Here is a 14,708-nt window from a genome sequence, read left to right as displayed (position 1 = left end):
TTCAATCAATTAATCGAACACGTTAGAGTGAGGTCAAGGTAAAAAAAAATGTTTTTTTGAAATGAAACACAATTATTGTGAGGACTTATTATCTTTTATTTTTATATTCAAGTTTCTGTAATTAATTTTGTAATTAATTTATACAATCTTTAAAAGTTAACGTTTGTATATCAATATTTTCTTGATATGGGCATTTAAAACTACAAACGAGAGCACCTTGGTGTTTATAGGATTTTACCTTTGTGGCAAACGCTTCAATGATTATGATCGAGTAGTTAAATGACCGTGATCAACAAAGTTGATTTGGAAATATTGTGGGAGCTGTGATAAAAGTTTTCTTACAGTTTGGAATCGTTCTCTATAATGTATTTATTTATTTGGAGGACTAAAATAGACAATGGATAAAAAATGATACGATGTCGAATGTTAAAGTAGCGGTGCGAGTTCGTCCGATAAATAAAAGGTAAAAAGTTAGCAAAGTTTTCAGAGAAACTAAAATATAAAAGTTATTAAATAAGTTGTTTTATACCCTTAAATCAATGCAGACACAGCTGTCATTTACTGAATTAGGATGTAACATTAAATTTTGTGCTTTATATTTACAGAGAATTAGATCAAAATGGCAAAAGTATCGTGGATACAAATGGGGATGCTATTAGTGTAACAAATATAAAGGTAAGACAATCAAGATCGGAAGGCTTTAAAAAATTTGAACAAAAATACAATGTTGCACTTAGTTCAAACTTTGAAGTTTTATTATACCACAACAGAAAGTATTACTAAAGAAGAAACTACGGTGCTGTGTGGATCTGAAGGGAACAGTGGGTACTGTTATAAGCAAGGGGTGTGCATCCAGGGGCAGGGCATATATTTTTGCTTAATTCAATAATTGAATTGCCCTATAAAATGGGTGCCTAATAATTTCTGTCTGCTCTTGAGGGTTGAATGTTATGCATCAAATTCAAACAAGGGCTTGAGCACGCTTATCGTGCTAACATGTCATAAAAGAATTTAAATAATTATTTTTATAACACATAAAAAAATTCCCATCCATTTATTATGTTTATGCAGCAAGATAGGATTTTATCTTTGTCAAGACTTTATCAAAATAAACTGAACAAAAAAGTTAAATTTGCAATATTTCATTCCTATCTAGTATGACCTATCACTAGCGAACCATGTATTTTTAGTTATTGGTGTTGTTTACATTTTGTTTATTTAGTCAATGAAATATTATTCATGTCATGTACAAAAAAAATGTATATGAATTGAAAATACAATAACATGTGTAAGGGATGTTACATGTACGTTGATGGATTTTACGTTGACACACATTGTATTGTATTTCTATACTGTTCAAATTTTCATCCTAGAGCAACAGCAGTTTATTTATTTTTCTATTGGTTAAGTGATGCTTGCAGCGATGACAATATTGATTTAAAACATGTTTATGTCATATGATACATGGTACACATGCATGTACATTGTACTTAAATCAACATTCGTTAATTTATTATGATTTACAATAAACTCAACTCCTTTTGAAATTATGGAAGTTTAAATTTGCATAAAGTATTTCAAAAGTTTGGCAGTAGATGTAGGCTTGTGTTCTCTAATTGTTGAATTTAATTTGGAATAGTATAATTTGACTGACAGAAAATTTACATCCATCATGTCCATGATGTTATTGTACATGTATGATAAATTCAAAAATTAAAAGTCATTGCTGGGATTGCTGCCAATACTAGATTTATATCCATAACACATTAGCTTGTAACAGTACAATCCTTAGATCATAAATTATATATTTTGAGTAAGTGAATTTTGAAAGTGTAACCAAAAAATCAATAGTATGAAAAATACTTTTTTCATATCAGGTTTTCTCTAGCTGGAAAGTTTTTAGTATTAGTTATCCCCTTACATGTGTTCTGAGTAAATGAATTTTGAAAGTGAAACCAAAAATCAAGAGAATAAAAACATTTTTTTAAAATCTGGTTTCCCCTTGTGAAGTTTTTTAGCATTACATGTATTTAGCCCCATACATGTACACTCAGTGTTTGTCATATCTTGAAAATGACCTTAAAACCCAAATGGCATTGAAATAAAAGGGCAGTTTTGGCGTAACTCCATAATCATGATTTATCACATTTAACTGCCGCCTACAAGACAATAGGTTTTTGTAATATCATAAATATTTTTATTATTACATGCTTAAACTATGTTAAAGAGAATGCCCTATTTTGTACAACCAACACAGGTAATCCTGTGATCCATGTTATTACAGTTTACACCTTTTGGAATTTATTCAATAACGGCAGATTTTTAAAACCATCTAGTGGAACCAGTTTTTTGTAATACCGTAAAATATAAAATTAATGATTTTTTTCTTCATTGATACTATATTGAATGTTCTAAACAAAAAGTGTCACAGCCTAGCAAATTTTAAAATCCCGCTATCATCATGATCATTTAGTTTTGTATTTATACGAAGAATGTGTTATTGAAATACCGGTATCATACACATGATACATGCCCATGTATTTGAAAATTGTGTATGTTACAATTCTTGACAGTTGTGAAGTTTTAAATGTATAATTTATGCTAATATTCCCTTTGAAATGTCCTAGGTATTGAAACTGAAAATTAGCATGATTAGACACTCTAGTATTTAAAATGATTGAGTATTTACATTTTCCGTTTTTGTAATATATATGCAAATTTTAAAGGAAAATGTAGTAATTGTTTTCTATTTCTGTATATTCTACCTTTTTAATTGAACTATGACATAACGGTAAATATCAATATATGTTTGATGCTACTGACTGTTGATCTATAGCATGATAATGCATAAATGACAAAGGTTGCAAATGTTGATCAAGAGAGGAGACTATTAATTCAGAAATTATTGCAAATTTAATCAATGACAATGTGAAAAATGCGACTGTAACTTTTCAATCACATTAACAGCTACATTGTAGATATCACTATTTCGTCAGTGGTCAATATGGACAAGGATTCATAATAATAACTTTGCATGTACATGTAAATGAGACAAAATCCTCTTTAAGATAGGAAAAATAATTAAGGCCACACTTGAAAATATTTTGGTTTGCCCAAACCCTACCAAAAGTTTGAGACAGTGGGTATGTAGGTAGGCATTTTCTTTTTTTTTTTACACAGAAAGAAATTGAAGTATCGGATGTTTATTTGTCTTGAATTCATGCCTATCTGATTAGAAAAAAAACTTCTCCAAATCAGGACAATAAAAGATTTTGAGTAGGCAGCTTTTTTCTGGGTAGGTAGGGTTAGGGCAAACAAACCTATTCTTTTTTTATGGCCTAATGTATCAGAAGAAACTGCTTTTATTGCTGTTTTCATCTAAAGAGTTGCTTGAAGGAGATCACAGATGAGCTGATGAGCTCAGGACTAAAGCAAGATCAAGACACTTTTAAAATCTATCTCAAGTTGTTTGTCTTGTACTAAACAGGGTTCATATTCTTCCTAAATATAAAAGACAGTTACTTTGCCACTGGAAGTAAAACAGTCAACCATCATCATCATTTTAGGTTTAATTTTGTATACATGGAAACTTGGTGACTCAAAAAGGAAAGGCAATAGACATGAGATAAACCTACATGTACATGTACCGTCAGTACGTGTACAAGACATTTTTTTCACATTAAAAATGAAATCCCCCTCTTACAGAATTCATATTTAAAAAAATGTCTACACTACAGTACAATGAGTACATGGATATATTCTAGGGTAAGAATGAAATTAAAATATCAAGGACCAGATTTACATCGGGATGAATTGGGTTTACACCAAAAATCTATTGCTTGTTGATTTAGTGGTAGATTCTTATTGATATGTCACAAGATTTAAGTCCCTGTCCAAACATCAGTGATGTTATCTTCTATGTCATTTCAAATATTTCCTGCCAAAAATCACTTCAGGGTTAAATTTATACACCATGTACACAGGGATGTCCTGCCAGACCCATAATTCTTCTTGAATAGGCTACTTAAATTCACTGATCTTTTTTCATTTTTTAACAGGATATAAGTTTGCTTAATAAATATCTTTATTGCTGAAATTGGATGAGTTGAAGAGATTTTTTTCTAGAACTATAACTGTAAGAAAAAAGATGTTGTATGATTGCCAATGACACAACTCGCCACAAGAGATATGAAAAAGATTTTTTGACTTGTATTTTTGCAGAAAGTATTCAAGTTCAACACTGAATGGTATTTCCCTTTTGTGTAAAACTCATATATATGCATTTAATGCAGATGCCTGTTGAAGCCTTTCAATTTACTACATATATATAAATATGTAAAATGGTGACAGCTACAAGTCAAAGTATTGCCTTAAACATATATTCATTTAGTGCAAAACTGGTACAGTATAGTAATCTATAAAAAACCCAACTTCGAAAGTAGAACAATGAACAAAGTCATTGAATGAAATGATATTTATCCTATTTATTATTATTTTATTATTATAGGTAGACAGCAATGCTGAATATGGTGACAGTAGAGAAAGGATAAAAACTTTTACATTTGATTATTGTTATGATTCGACTGGAGAGCCACATTCCCCTCAGTATGCTCCTCAGCAACTGGTGAGTTTAGGTGTTGATGAAGTATGGGGAGAGACATGACTTAGATGATGATTACTTCTTCTTATTTTTGAAAGGGATAATAGTTTATCCTATATTATAATATCAAGTCTGGGAAAATCATGAAGTGAAAATAAGTTTGTCCAAAGTCAGGTTGAAAATAGATATATCCCAAATAAAATAGTTATTTATGAAATTAAATTGCATGCAATATTTTAAAACAACCAATTATTTCAGGCAATGGACATGATGGATGCTTATAACAACAAAAAATACCATATAACTGGTCAATCCAGTTTATCAAATTGTCATACCTAGAATTTCAATGTACATACAATGTATGATAGATACATGTATCTTTTACTAACGTTTGTGTAAGTTATTTTTCAAATGTCTAGGGGTCGATCAAATTTTGACAAGTAATTAATGTTCATAAACATTTTGTAAAGAATTAAAAATAAAAATTAAGGTTTTCGTATGTTTAGTGTAGGTGTTAAACTTTAATTTTAGGATATATCATTTGCTCAACGAATATGCTTAAAATATTTGTTAAGATCTGAAAATATACTAATTGAAATATTAAAGTTCTGTGAAAACCTAAACCTTTTAGAACAATTTGAATGCCATTTTTGAGTATAGGATTAGGATAGAAAAGATCTAATCATTAAATTAATGTGTTATTGACACATATTTAAATACCTCGTTCTTTTCTTTAATTAAGGTTATTAGCTCAAAAGGTGTCTATTACTTCTATTGTGTGTAGAAGAAAAACAACATGTTATGTATTGAAATGAAACTTTAATAAGGGTTGCATGTAAAATATTACTTATAATTCCCTTATACTTCTTAAGTTAAACAGTATTTTGTATACAACTTATTTGAAAAAAAATACTTGTTGAGTCTAGCTTTCGGCACAACATTATAATTCCCAATAAATCAATTAGTTTATTATTTATCACAGTATATAACTTGAGTATCAATTATATTTTTTAAGTTTGATATAGTAGCCGAGGTCAACACGAGTGACAAATTGTATGTCACAGATAAGATGGTTGACATGACCCTAATTACCTGTATCTCCGGGTCGTCAATACCTGTTATTGACATCTCTCTGTTTTTGTACTTTTTTTAATCCTAAAGCTAACAAAGGGAATAGAAGAGAAAGCTAACAAAATAAACACTCTCATCAGAGTACGTCTGTTTTTAAAATGTGACGTGGGAATTTGTTTTGGACATTGAAAGTACATTGTCTTTGTTTTAAAAGGAAATTTGGCTATATCGATCTCTTCCCCCAGATTTTTAATTTAAAAAATAATCTTTTACATAAAATTAGATTTTAAGGTTTTTTTGTCATGTTTGTAGTGCACATATCAACATCATCATTTTCAAAAGTTTCAAATATTGGAACATTTAGATTTATTATAGCTCCCAGTCTCTGCAAACAGATGAGGACATATTAGTTCTGTTACATTAAAATCATGTGTGCATGTTTCTTGGACCTTGGCATGCAACTCATCTTGTTTCATTGTTGTGCATTATGAAGGCTTTTGGAAGAACATAAATGAATTGCATGTTCTTGACAGTAGTGAAGCTCTCTAAAATACTAAATAAAATGACACTTTTATTCTCTTTCAAATGTCAATTTTATTTCATCTCATTTTTGAACCAACAATTTTAAGTCTTAATCAAACACACTTTTTAAATGAAAAAAAGTTGATTAAAATTCTTTAATCTAACGAAATTTAGAGATATATATTTTACTACTTGTGCTCAAATTTATAATTTTTTTATATCATTCTTTCAACATTAATAATTAAATAATATGCAGTTGAAATGCATATGGGAATAAACAAATGTTTATTGTAAAATTTTCAAATTGTGAAAAAATACAAGGTGCATTTTGTTTAAAAGTCATTCTTTAAAAAAAGATTATAGCAAGAAACCCTGTAGTTTAAAAGGAACTTCAGACTAATTTCAAACACAAGAGAACAAACAAATGTATTGTGTATTCAATAACAAATCAAAAGAAAGAGAAACAGTAGATGTTCATTTTAAAAGAAAGTTTTGTTCTGGGTGTAGTTATAAAGGGGTAGACTATCCGAGTACAATCAGATAAAGTTTCTATGTGATTTTCGTCAAACAATACATTTAAAGTTAGTTTTTCAAAAACATGTATTAACTGAACATGTACTATCAGTTAAAAAATATGATACTTTTTCAATTTTATGAAGAACTATCGGTCCTTTTTAAAAGTTGATTGATTGATTAGATTTAGAACTACTGTCTGCATTCATACAATTTCAGGGGTTGGAGATGACTTTGTTTGCAAGATTAACTTGGGTAAAATGACCCTGTATTACATAATTCATGCAAAAGTTAAATAATCAGACAGACAGAAGTTCTAGTTAATTTTATTTGAAAATTCTGGGGTTACACTTTAGAGATTAAAAAAAGAAGATGTGGCATGATTGCCAATGAGACAACTCTTCACAAAAAAACAGAATGAGATGACACAGAAACTAACAACCATACGTAACTGTACTGCCCTCAAATATGAGCTCAACCCATACTTCAAAGAATCTATTATAAAAAGAATATTCCTCTGAGCAAGATACCAACAGTGAGCAAAATTTCAGATGAAGCCCCGACACATTTCAACTGTGTGTCAAGTTCGATTTGTGGTTGCTTTTTCCTAGTTCAAAAAGTCTTTGTTTGCATTTGTTATACATGATGTGAATTATTAAATTTCATGGATAATAATAAATCAAGAGTCAAACAATATTTTTATTGGAAATTGAAAAATAATAAAAGACCAAAACATTGTTCTATATTATGAATTATCATGCTGTTGGTCAATATAAACTAATAGTTTTATATATATATTTGTACATGTATTAAAGTTTTAACCAAATAAACCTACAATCTCAATGTTTGTAAACACCATTATTGTCAGCTGTTAGTTTTCATCAATTATTATATTGGTCAATACGCTTGACCTTATTTTCAGTATTTGAGGAGATTAAAGGGATACATTTTATCTTATTTTATCTAAATCTAGTGATCAAATTTGGAACTATCCACTTGAGCACGCTGTCGAAGTGCTGAATGTTTTGTTTCCAGATTATTTCAGAGAATTAAAATTTTATAAAATTTAATATAAGGACCATTTAAAATGAGACTATTCAATTATAAGTAGAAACATTTTGAAACATTTGCATAAAAAATAAGGCTACCAAAATTTTTCGACCAGGGACAAAAGTTAACAACTATAGGTCACTGTATGACCTTCAGCATTGAGCAAAACTCATACCACATATATATAGAAAGCTATATAAAAAAAACCCAGTTAAATAGAATAATTCAAACAAGAAAACTTACAGCTATATTTATGGTTTCAACACTTCAAATTTTAATTAAGTTTATCATAAAACTAAATAGAATTGACATTAATAATTGATTTACACTTTTATGATTTCAGCTTTTAGCTCATGAAATTCATGGAATAAAATTTAAAATTTAAACTGATATAATGACAATTTAATATTAATAATATTGATATTTTTGTCACTGAGTTAAAACAAGCCCAAAGGTATTGTGTCCACTTTGAAATGAAATGACCGTTCCTTCAGGACAATGTTAAGACCTGTGTTAATAATACATTGACTTCATGGGAGAGTTATATTTGTACAAGACAATAATGAGAAAGCGATAAATCAAATCTCTTGTCACTATAACTATGATAAACAACAGTGTAGGCTAATTGTTTTGTTTAATTATCAGTGTATACAGACATTTTATAATAACAAATCTTAACTTAAGATTAACTATATCCTGATTTGGCAGTGGTTCACCCCTGTTCAAAGTGAAATACGTGTATATATTTGTACTTTTTCTTAAAAGATTCCCACAGAGAAAATTTAATAGATTTCAAAATTACAAGAGACAATATATATATATGTATATCATGTATATATGCTTGAATTTGGCAATTGAGTTGATAGAAATCATAAATATCATTAGAAGGATCACAATAAAATTTGGTGGAAATATTTGTTTGAAAATCTCCTTTCCAAATCATAGTAGTTAGTAGAATTTCTAAAAGGGAATTATGATAAATCGATCACTCATAAAAAAAATATAGGAAGATTTTGCCTTTAATGAAAAATAAAACTATTATCATATTAAAATTAAACATACATATGATTAAAAGTAGATGTGGGATAAACATCAATGAGACTGCAGAAACCCAACAAAACAAGTTTACCAACTTTAACATCAAGTGGTCAATGCAACAAAAACAAACATCTGGGGGTCACCATACATGTATATATTTTAATTGGAATGAAGAAGAATCAGAACTCAGAAACAATTTTATGCTTTACATATATATAGTTCTTTAGTTCATGCTTATTCACAATCTGAATTTTTCTAGAAGCAGCATGCCTCATCTTTAGTGGTAAGTCAGACAATGGCAGTCAATTCACTGTGTAAAATTAATCATAGTAATCACTTCACTGTGGCCAAATACAGTCAAAATGTTGATAGTTATTCACAGTATAAATGTATAGTCAAAATGCTGACAATTTATTCACTGTGTACAGTCAAAGTCACCACACAATGTCAAATGTTGAAAGTCACATTACCATGCAAAACAACAAATGATTTTATAGGCACTTTTATTTATCATGCTATTTTTTTAGTTCTTCTATTGTCTTGAGTTAAATCTGTACAGTCAATTTTTCATATGAAATCTTGTATTGACAGTCACTTAACAATCTAATTTCAAATCTTGACAGTCATTTTACCATATGATATCAATTCATTTTGATTAAAGTAATTTTTTCATGTAATGTCAAATCTTGAATCATTTTACAGGCTTCATTCAAATTTTGACTTTCATCCTTTCATAGTCATTACATGTAATTATTTCAAATCAAAATTTGACAGTTTGTTAACCATATGAAGTCACATTTGGGAAGTCACTCTAAGTCTTCAATATCTGAAATCTTATGCTAATCATCACTGCATCTAGATTGAAAACTTTAGTCAATTTTACTAGAATATGTGAGATTTCTGGGGTTTGATCATGTTTTTCTCTGTATTTCTTCTGTAATTTCACCAATGTGACAGTCACTTTATGTACATGAAATGTAAACCATCACATCACATGTCAAGTCAGTTCAGTAGTCAAGTTAAGTCATATCATTTTTATGCCCCACCTATGATAGTAGAGGGGCATTATTTTTTCTGGTCTGTGGGTTCGTTCGTCCGTCCGTCCGTTCATCCATTTGTCCCGCTTCAGGTTAAAGTTTTTGGTCAGGGTAGTTTTTGATGAAGTAGAAGTCCAATCAACTTGAAACTTAGTACACATGATATGATCTTTCTAATTTTAATGCCAAATTAGAGTTTTACCCCAATTTCACGGTCCACTGTACATAGAAAAGGATAGTGCGAGTGGGGCATCCGTGTACTTGGGACACATTCTTGTTTCATAACTATTTAGAATAGAATAAACCAGTAAATACAGGGAAAACAAACTTAAATTTATACCATATATTGTAATCAAGTTTAAAACTTTATAGGTCAATGTTCTGATTTTCATCATGCTTTTCTGTTTACCAAAAAAACAACTTTTTTTCTTATTAACATTCATTAAAGCTAAAGAAACTTCAGTATTGGTTTTCATCAATAACTATAGGTTGCCTGAATAATCTGTTCTACTTGAAAAAAGTTATTCTGAATAAATAACAAAATCGTTGAATTTAAATTTAATATAAATCATTTTTCATCTAATTCTTTCAAAATTGATTTTTTATGCTTGCTCTAAAAATTTCTGATTGTAGGGTTAAGAACGAGCTTTTGTATAAAATATCTACGGTGAAATAGTCATATAATAAGATGAATAAACTATATATGTAAACATTAAAGGGTCATATGAATATTTTCACTGATATTGCTTGTTCGCTTTATTAAGTGTTTGGACAAAATAGATTTATTGATGACAGGCCAAACAAATGTACCAAGTATTAAAAAAAATCTGCCTCGTAACGATTGTTATTAGGACAGGTCCAGAACTTTACTTTATATAAGGGGTGGGACGTGTAGTTAAAAATGAATTTTTCTTGTCCCTTTGATCTTAAGTTGTATTTTAAAAATGATAAATAAATCTTTATATAAACACTTCATGGATCTTATTTCAATATGTGGTTTGCAGATAAGAATTCCTTGTTTGTTTTTTTTTTTTCAGTGTTATAAATATGTGCAGGAGTATTCAATATCATGGAAAAAACAAACAAAACACAGTGTCTTCCTATTGTATCTTAAATTTGCACAAGTCAATTCACAGCTTCACCCTGTTTTCACTTAATTCATCAACAGAAATGCATACTATGCATATCTATTATTAATATCATGTATCGTCAGAGTCATAGATTTACGTAAAAGTAAAAATTGGGCCATAGTAAGATAAATACTTAATCCTATATAAAGAATAATTTTATTGAACTAAATTTATGACAGTTATGAAAGAATAAGTTTATGTATACTCTAGTAGAATAAAAATGTTAGTTTGTAAGGAAGAAAAAGTTTTGACCACAAAGTATTTGTATAAGGTGTTATATGTGTTGTAGCGGAATTTCATTTACATCGTAATTTATGTCATACCATAATATGTTGTCAACCAAGCTGAGAGTGAAATTTACACAGCATTTAGGTTTTTTTTTAATTAAAGTATGGTATATGTCATATTTGCTGCTGCACACAAAGCAGCACTCCACCAATCATTAACAGAAACCTTTGTCATACATCTGCAAATGATGAAAAACAAGGAATTATTTGAATTATTTGAATTTTGAATTCCTGAAAATAACTGAGAAATATTTATGAAAAATAAACTAAACAGAGTTAGGTATGCTCACATGGCTAATGTTGATTTTACTTTCACTAATATTTCAGTATGAACTAACTAACCCTCCTAAGCCATGAATGCATGGCTTACCCTGCTAAATAAGATCAGTTTTCATCATACATTTCTTATCAATTTTCAGAAATTATTAATTATTCCAGTTTCAAGTAATTCCTTGTTTTAAATGTATTTTATAATTTACCATCTATTGATTGTTTATCAGACAGCTAAACACAAATGTATTCATTTTAGTTGTCTTGTCTTGTTTGGTTGCTTCTTTAGATTATTTACTGCAATGCTGACTTTTATTTTTACAAACACACATATCTGCAACTTTGCTTGTATTTCATATGCAAGTCATTTCTGTAATGGAATCCAAATAGATAATACAACTTTTAGGTCATTTTCAATTTTTTGTAGTTTCTAATTTTCATATGCATTTTCAGGTATTTCAAGACCTTGGTACGGAGGTACTTCAGGCAGCATTTGAGGGGTATAATGCCTGTGTGTTGGCCTATGGACAGACCAGCACTGGGAAAACCTATACCATGACTGGTATTAGGGTAAGTGTTACTTGATATAATGCTTGTGTTTCTGTGACTGGTCTGTGGTCAGACCAGCTCTGGAAGATGTGAATTTTCGGTATTTAGTGATAAATTAAAAGTTATTGGGTATTGTATGCTGGCCTGTAGTCGGATCAACTTTGAAGTTGTTGGTATATTGTCATTTATGTGCTTACTGGTAAACCTACCCTTGGAAGAGTTGCACTAAGACTAACTAGTATTAAAAAAATAAGAATATTGCAGTGCTCATGAGATATTTGTTTAAAGGCATAATTTATGAAGTTTACTCTAATGCATAATTTTACAACAATTTCTTCATATGAAAATAATGATACGACTATCCACCATCACCAAAGGATGAAAATGTATACTACAACTCACAGTGCAGCCTTTAAAAAAAGCAAACATGAAACAACTATATTGCAAAGCAGCCTATGGAACTTTATATAACTAGAAAAAGGAGTATTATATGTCACAAAGCTTGAATTGACAAAAAGGGGAAAAAGGGCTATTTACTGGAGACAACAAATGGTCCAAAAAAACTCATTTTATCAGAGTGCAAAAACATAAAAGCAAAAAAGCAAAAGCATCCACTATCATTACTTCAGATAGGCTTGTAAATTGATCATTGTATCTGTCTATGAATTTATGCCATATACAAAAGAAGATGTGGTATGATTGCCAATGAGACAACTCCCCACAAGAGACCAAAATGACACAGAAATTAACAACTATAGGTCACTGCATAGTCAGCTATAAAAGGCCCTGAAATGACCATGGACATATATGCAGAGTTTATAAAATTAAAATTTATGTGATTCATATGCCTTAGATTTAAATTTCATTTCTTTATCTTTAACAGGAAGACCCAGGTCTAATTCCAAGAATTTGTGAAGTAAGTATTTTGACATCATGATTGTTTTTGACTTCACAGCCTTTGATCTCTCAAACTAGAAGTGACTTTTCAGATCTCCCATAATATAATTGATATCAGATTTTTTTTAACTCATGCATTGAACAGTGGCAAATTAAACAGCTTTAGGGGATATCTCAGCTTCAGATCCCATCCACTCTATTGACAGGTCAGTGTTGAGGACATCTTATAACATAGGTTGATCACTCTATCTTAAACACAAAGAAAGGTGACAAATTGGGAAGTTTGTTCACTTATACATGTATCACCCTTTATCGCAAAATTTATATAGTAATATAATTTTTGAAGCTAGATATTTATTGTCATAGGTTCGTCTTTTTAAATTTTGGAATTCAAAATTATCAATTGTTAACTTATTCAAATAGACTTTTTGAAAAATGTATTTAAAAATAGATATAAATAAATTCTAGTTCAAATACAGTGTTAAAGTAAACAATGTAGTGAAGAATTTGTTTGTTTTATGGGTTTGTATTATTTGTAGGTTGTTAACCAATACGGGCTTGGGTCAGTTTTAGGTAAAGGTTAACATCGGATGTTATGGAAGTAAAAGATGAATTCCTCTCAAAAGGGTGAAAAAAGTTTTAAAAGGACATTGTTGAAGGGATATATAAAAGTTATGAGTTTTGATGCCTTTCCTACAAAATTTTAAGATTTAGTGCTGGTTATTTAAAATCTGTTTTTTTCTATATGCAAATATAAATTTTTCAACTTAAGGTAGCACAATACAAAGATTTTTTCACTCCCAATCAGATAACTTTAAACTGATGTAATTCATTTCATCCTTCTTTATATTTTATAAATGAGGTACCAAAAGAAAGAAGAAAGATTAATCTTTCAAATTGTGATAATTTCATTATGACATAATTATTATATATATCAATTGTTATGTAATTAGTTGCTATATTGTGATATCCACACTTGAATGAATTTAGCTTCTTTGTTCTTCATAGCATCCCAAAATATTTTATAGATTCTTGTACAACACAGCTTGACCTCCAAAACTATGTCTCAGATTTCCAAAAACATTAGTAGAACAAATTTTATACCCAATTGAATTTAGTGATCTCTTATGAATTGATGTTGCAAACTTCATTGAAGATTTATGAGAGAATGAAATACAATAGGAAAAATCTGAGACACAGTTTGGGAGGTCAAACGGTGTTGTGCAAGAATCTATAAAATATTTTGGGATGCTATGAATAACAAAGAAGCTAAATTCATTCAAGTATGGACATCACAATATAGCAACTAATTACATAACAATTAATTATGTAATAATATGTCATAATGAAATTATCACAATTTGAAAGATTAATCATTCTTCTTTCTTTTGGTACCTCATTTATAAAATTTAAAGAAGGATGAGTGGAATTACATCAGTTTAAAGATGTCTGATTGGGGATGAAAAATCTTTGTATTGTGCTACCTTAAATAGTAGTATTATTTATGGTCTGCAGGGAAAAGGTATTTGATGTTATCTTTGTGAATTATTATAATTATGTCCATTTAATTTCAATTCCAGTTTATTTCTATGGTACCATTTGTTTAACAATGAGGTTTTACCAGCATAGTCCGAGACCCCTTATTTAGAACTAAGATCAGTCATAAGTACATGTATTCTGAAATGTTCATGACTTGAGATCAATTTTTGTGAAACAGACTCTAGAAAACTAAAAAAAATCACTT

At 29.4% G+C, this 14,708-nt stretch overlaps 1 protein-coding gene across 3 annotated transcripts in view; it reads left to right on the top strand.

Moving 5' to 3' along the window:
* The first annotated feature begins 292 nt into the window (after positions 1–292).
* LOC143068823 (uncharacterized) overlaps positions 293–14,708 on the top strand; it is an 80,471-nt gene continuing 66,055 nt past the window's right edge. For all 3 annotated transcript variants that reach the window (XM_076243141.1, XM_076243140.1, XM_076243139.1), the window contains exons 1-5: positions 293–463; positions 606–675; positions 4,508–4,624; positions 11,972–12,088; positions 12,951–12,983. In XM_076243141.1, the coding sequence (XP_076099256.1) occupies positions 417–463; positions 606–675; positions 4,508–4,624; positions 11,972–12,088; positions 12,951–12,983 (384 nt within the window). In that variant the 5' untranslated portion in view covers positions 293–416. The remainder of the gene's footprint in view (positions 464–605; positions 676–4,507; positions 4,625–11,971; positions 12,089–12,950; positions 12,984–14,708) is intronic.

The sequence above is a fragment of the Mytilus galloprovincialis genome, chromosome 3 (genome assembly GCF_965363235.1).
Source record: "Mytilus galloprovincialis chromosome 3, xbMytGall1.hap1.1, whole genome shotgun sequence".
Classification (NCBI taxonomy): domain Eukaryota; kingdom Metazoa; phylum Mollusca; class Bivalvia; order Mytilida; family Mytilidae; genus Mytilus; species Mytilus galloprovincialis.
The sequence above is the reverse complement of the archived record's forward strand: the minus strand, read 5'-3'. Positions and strand labels throughout refer to the sequence as shown.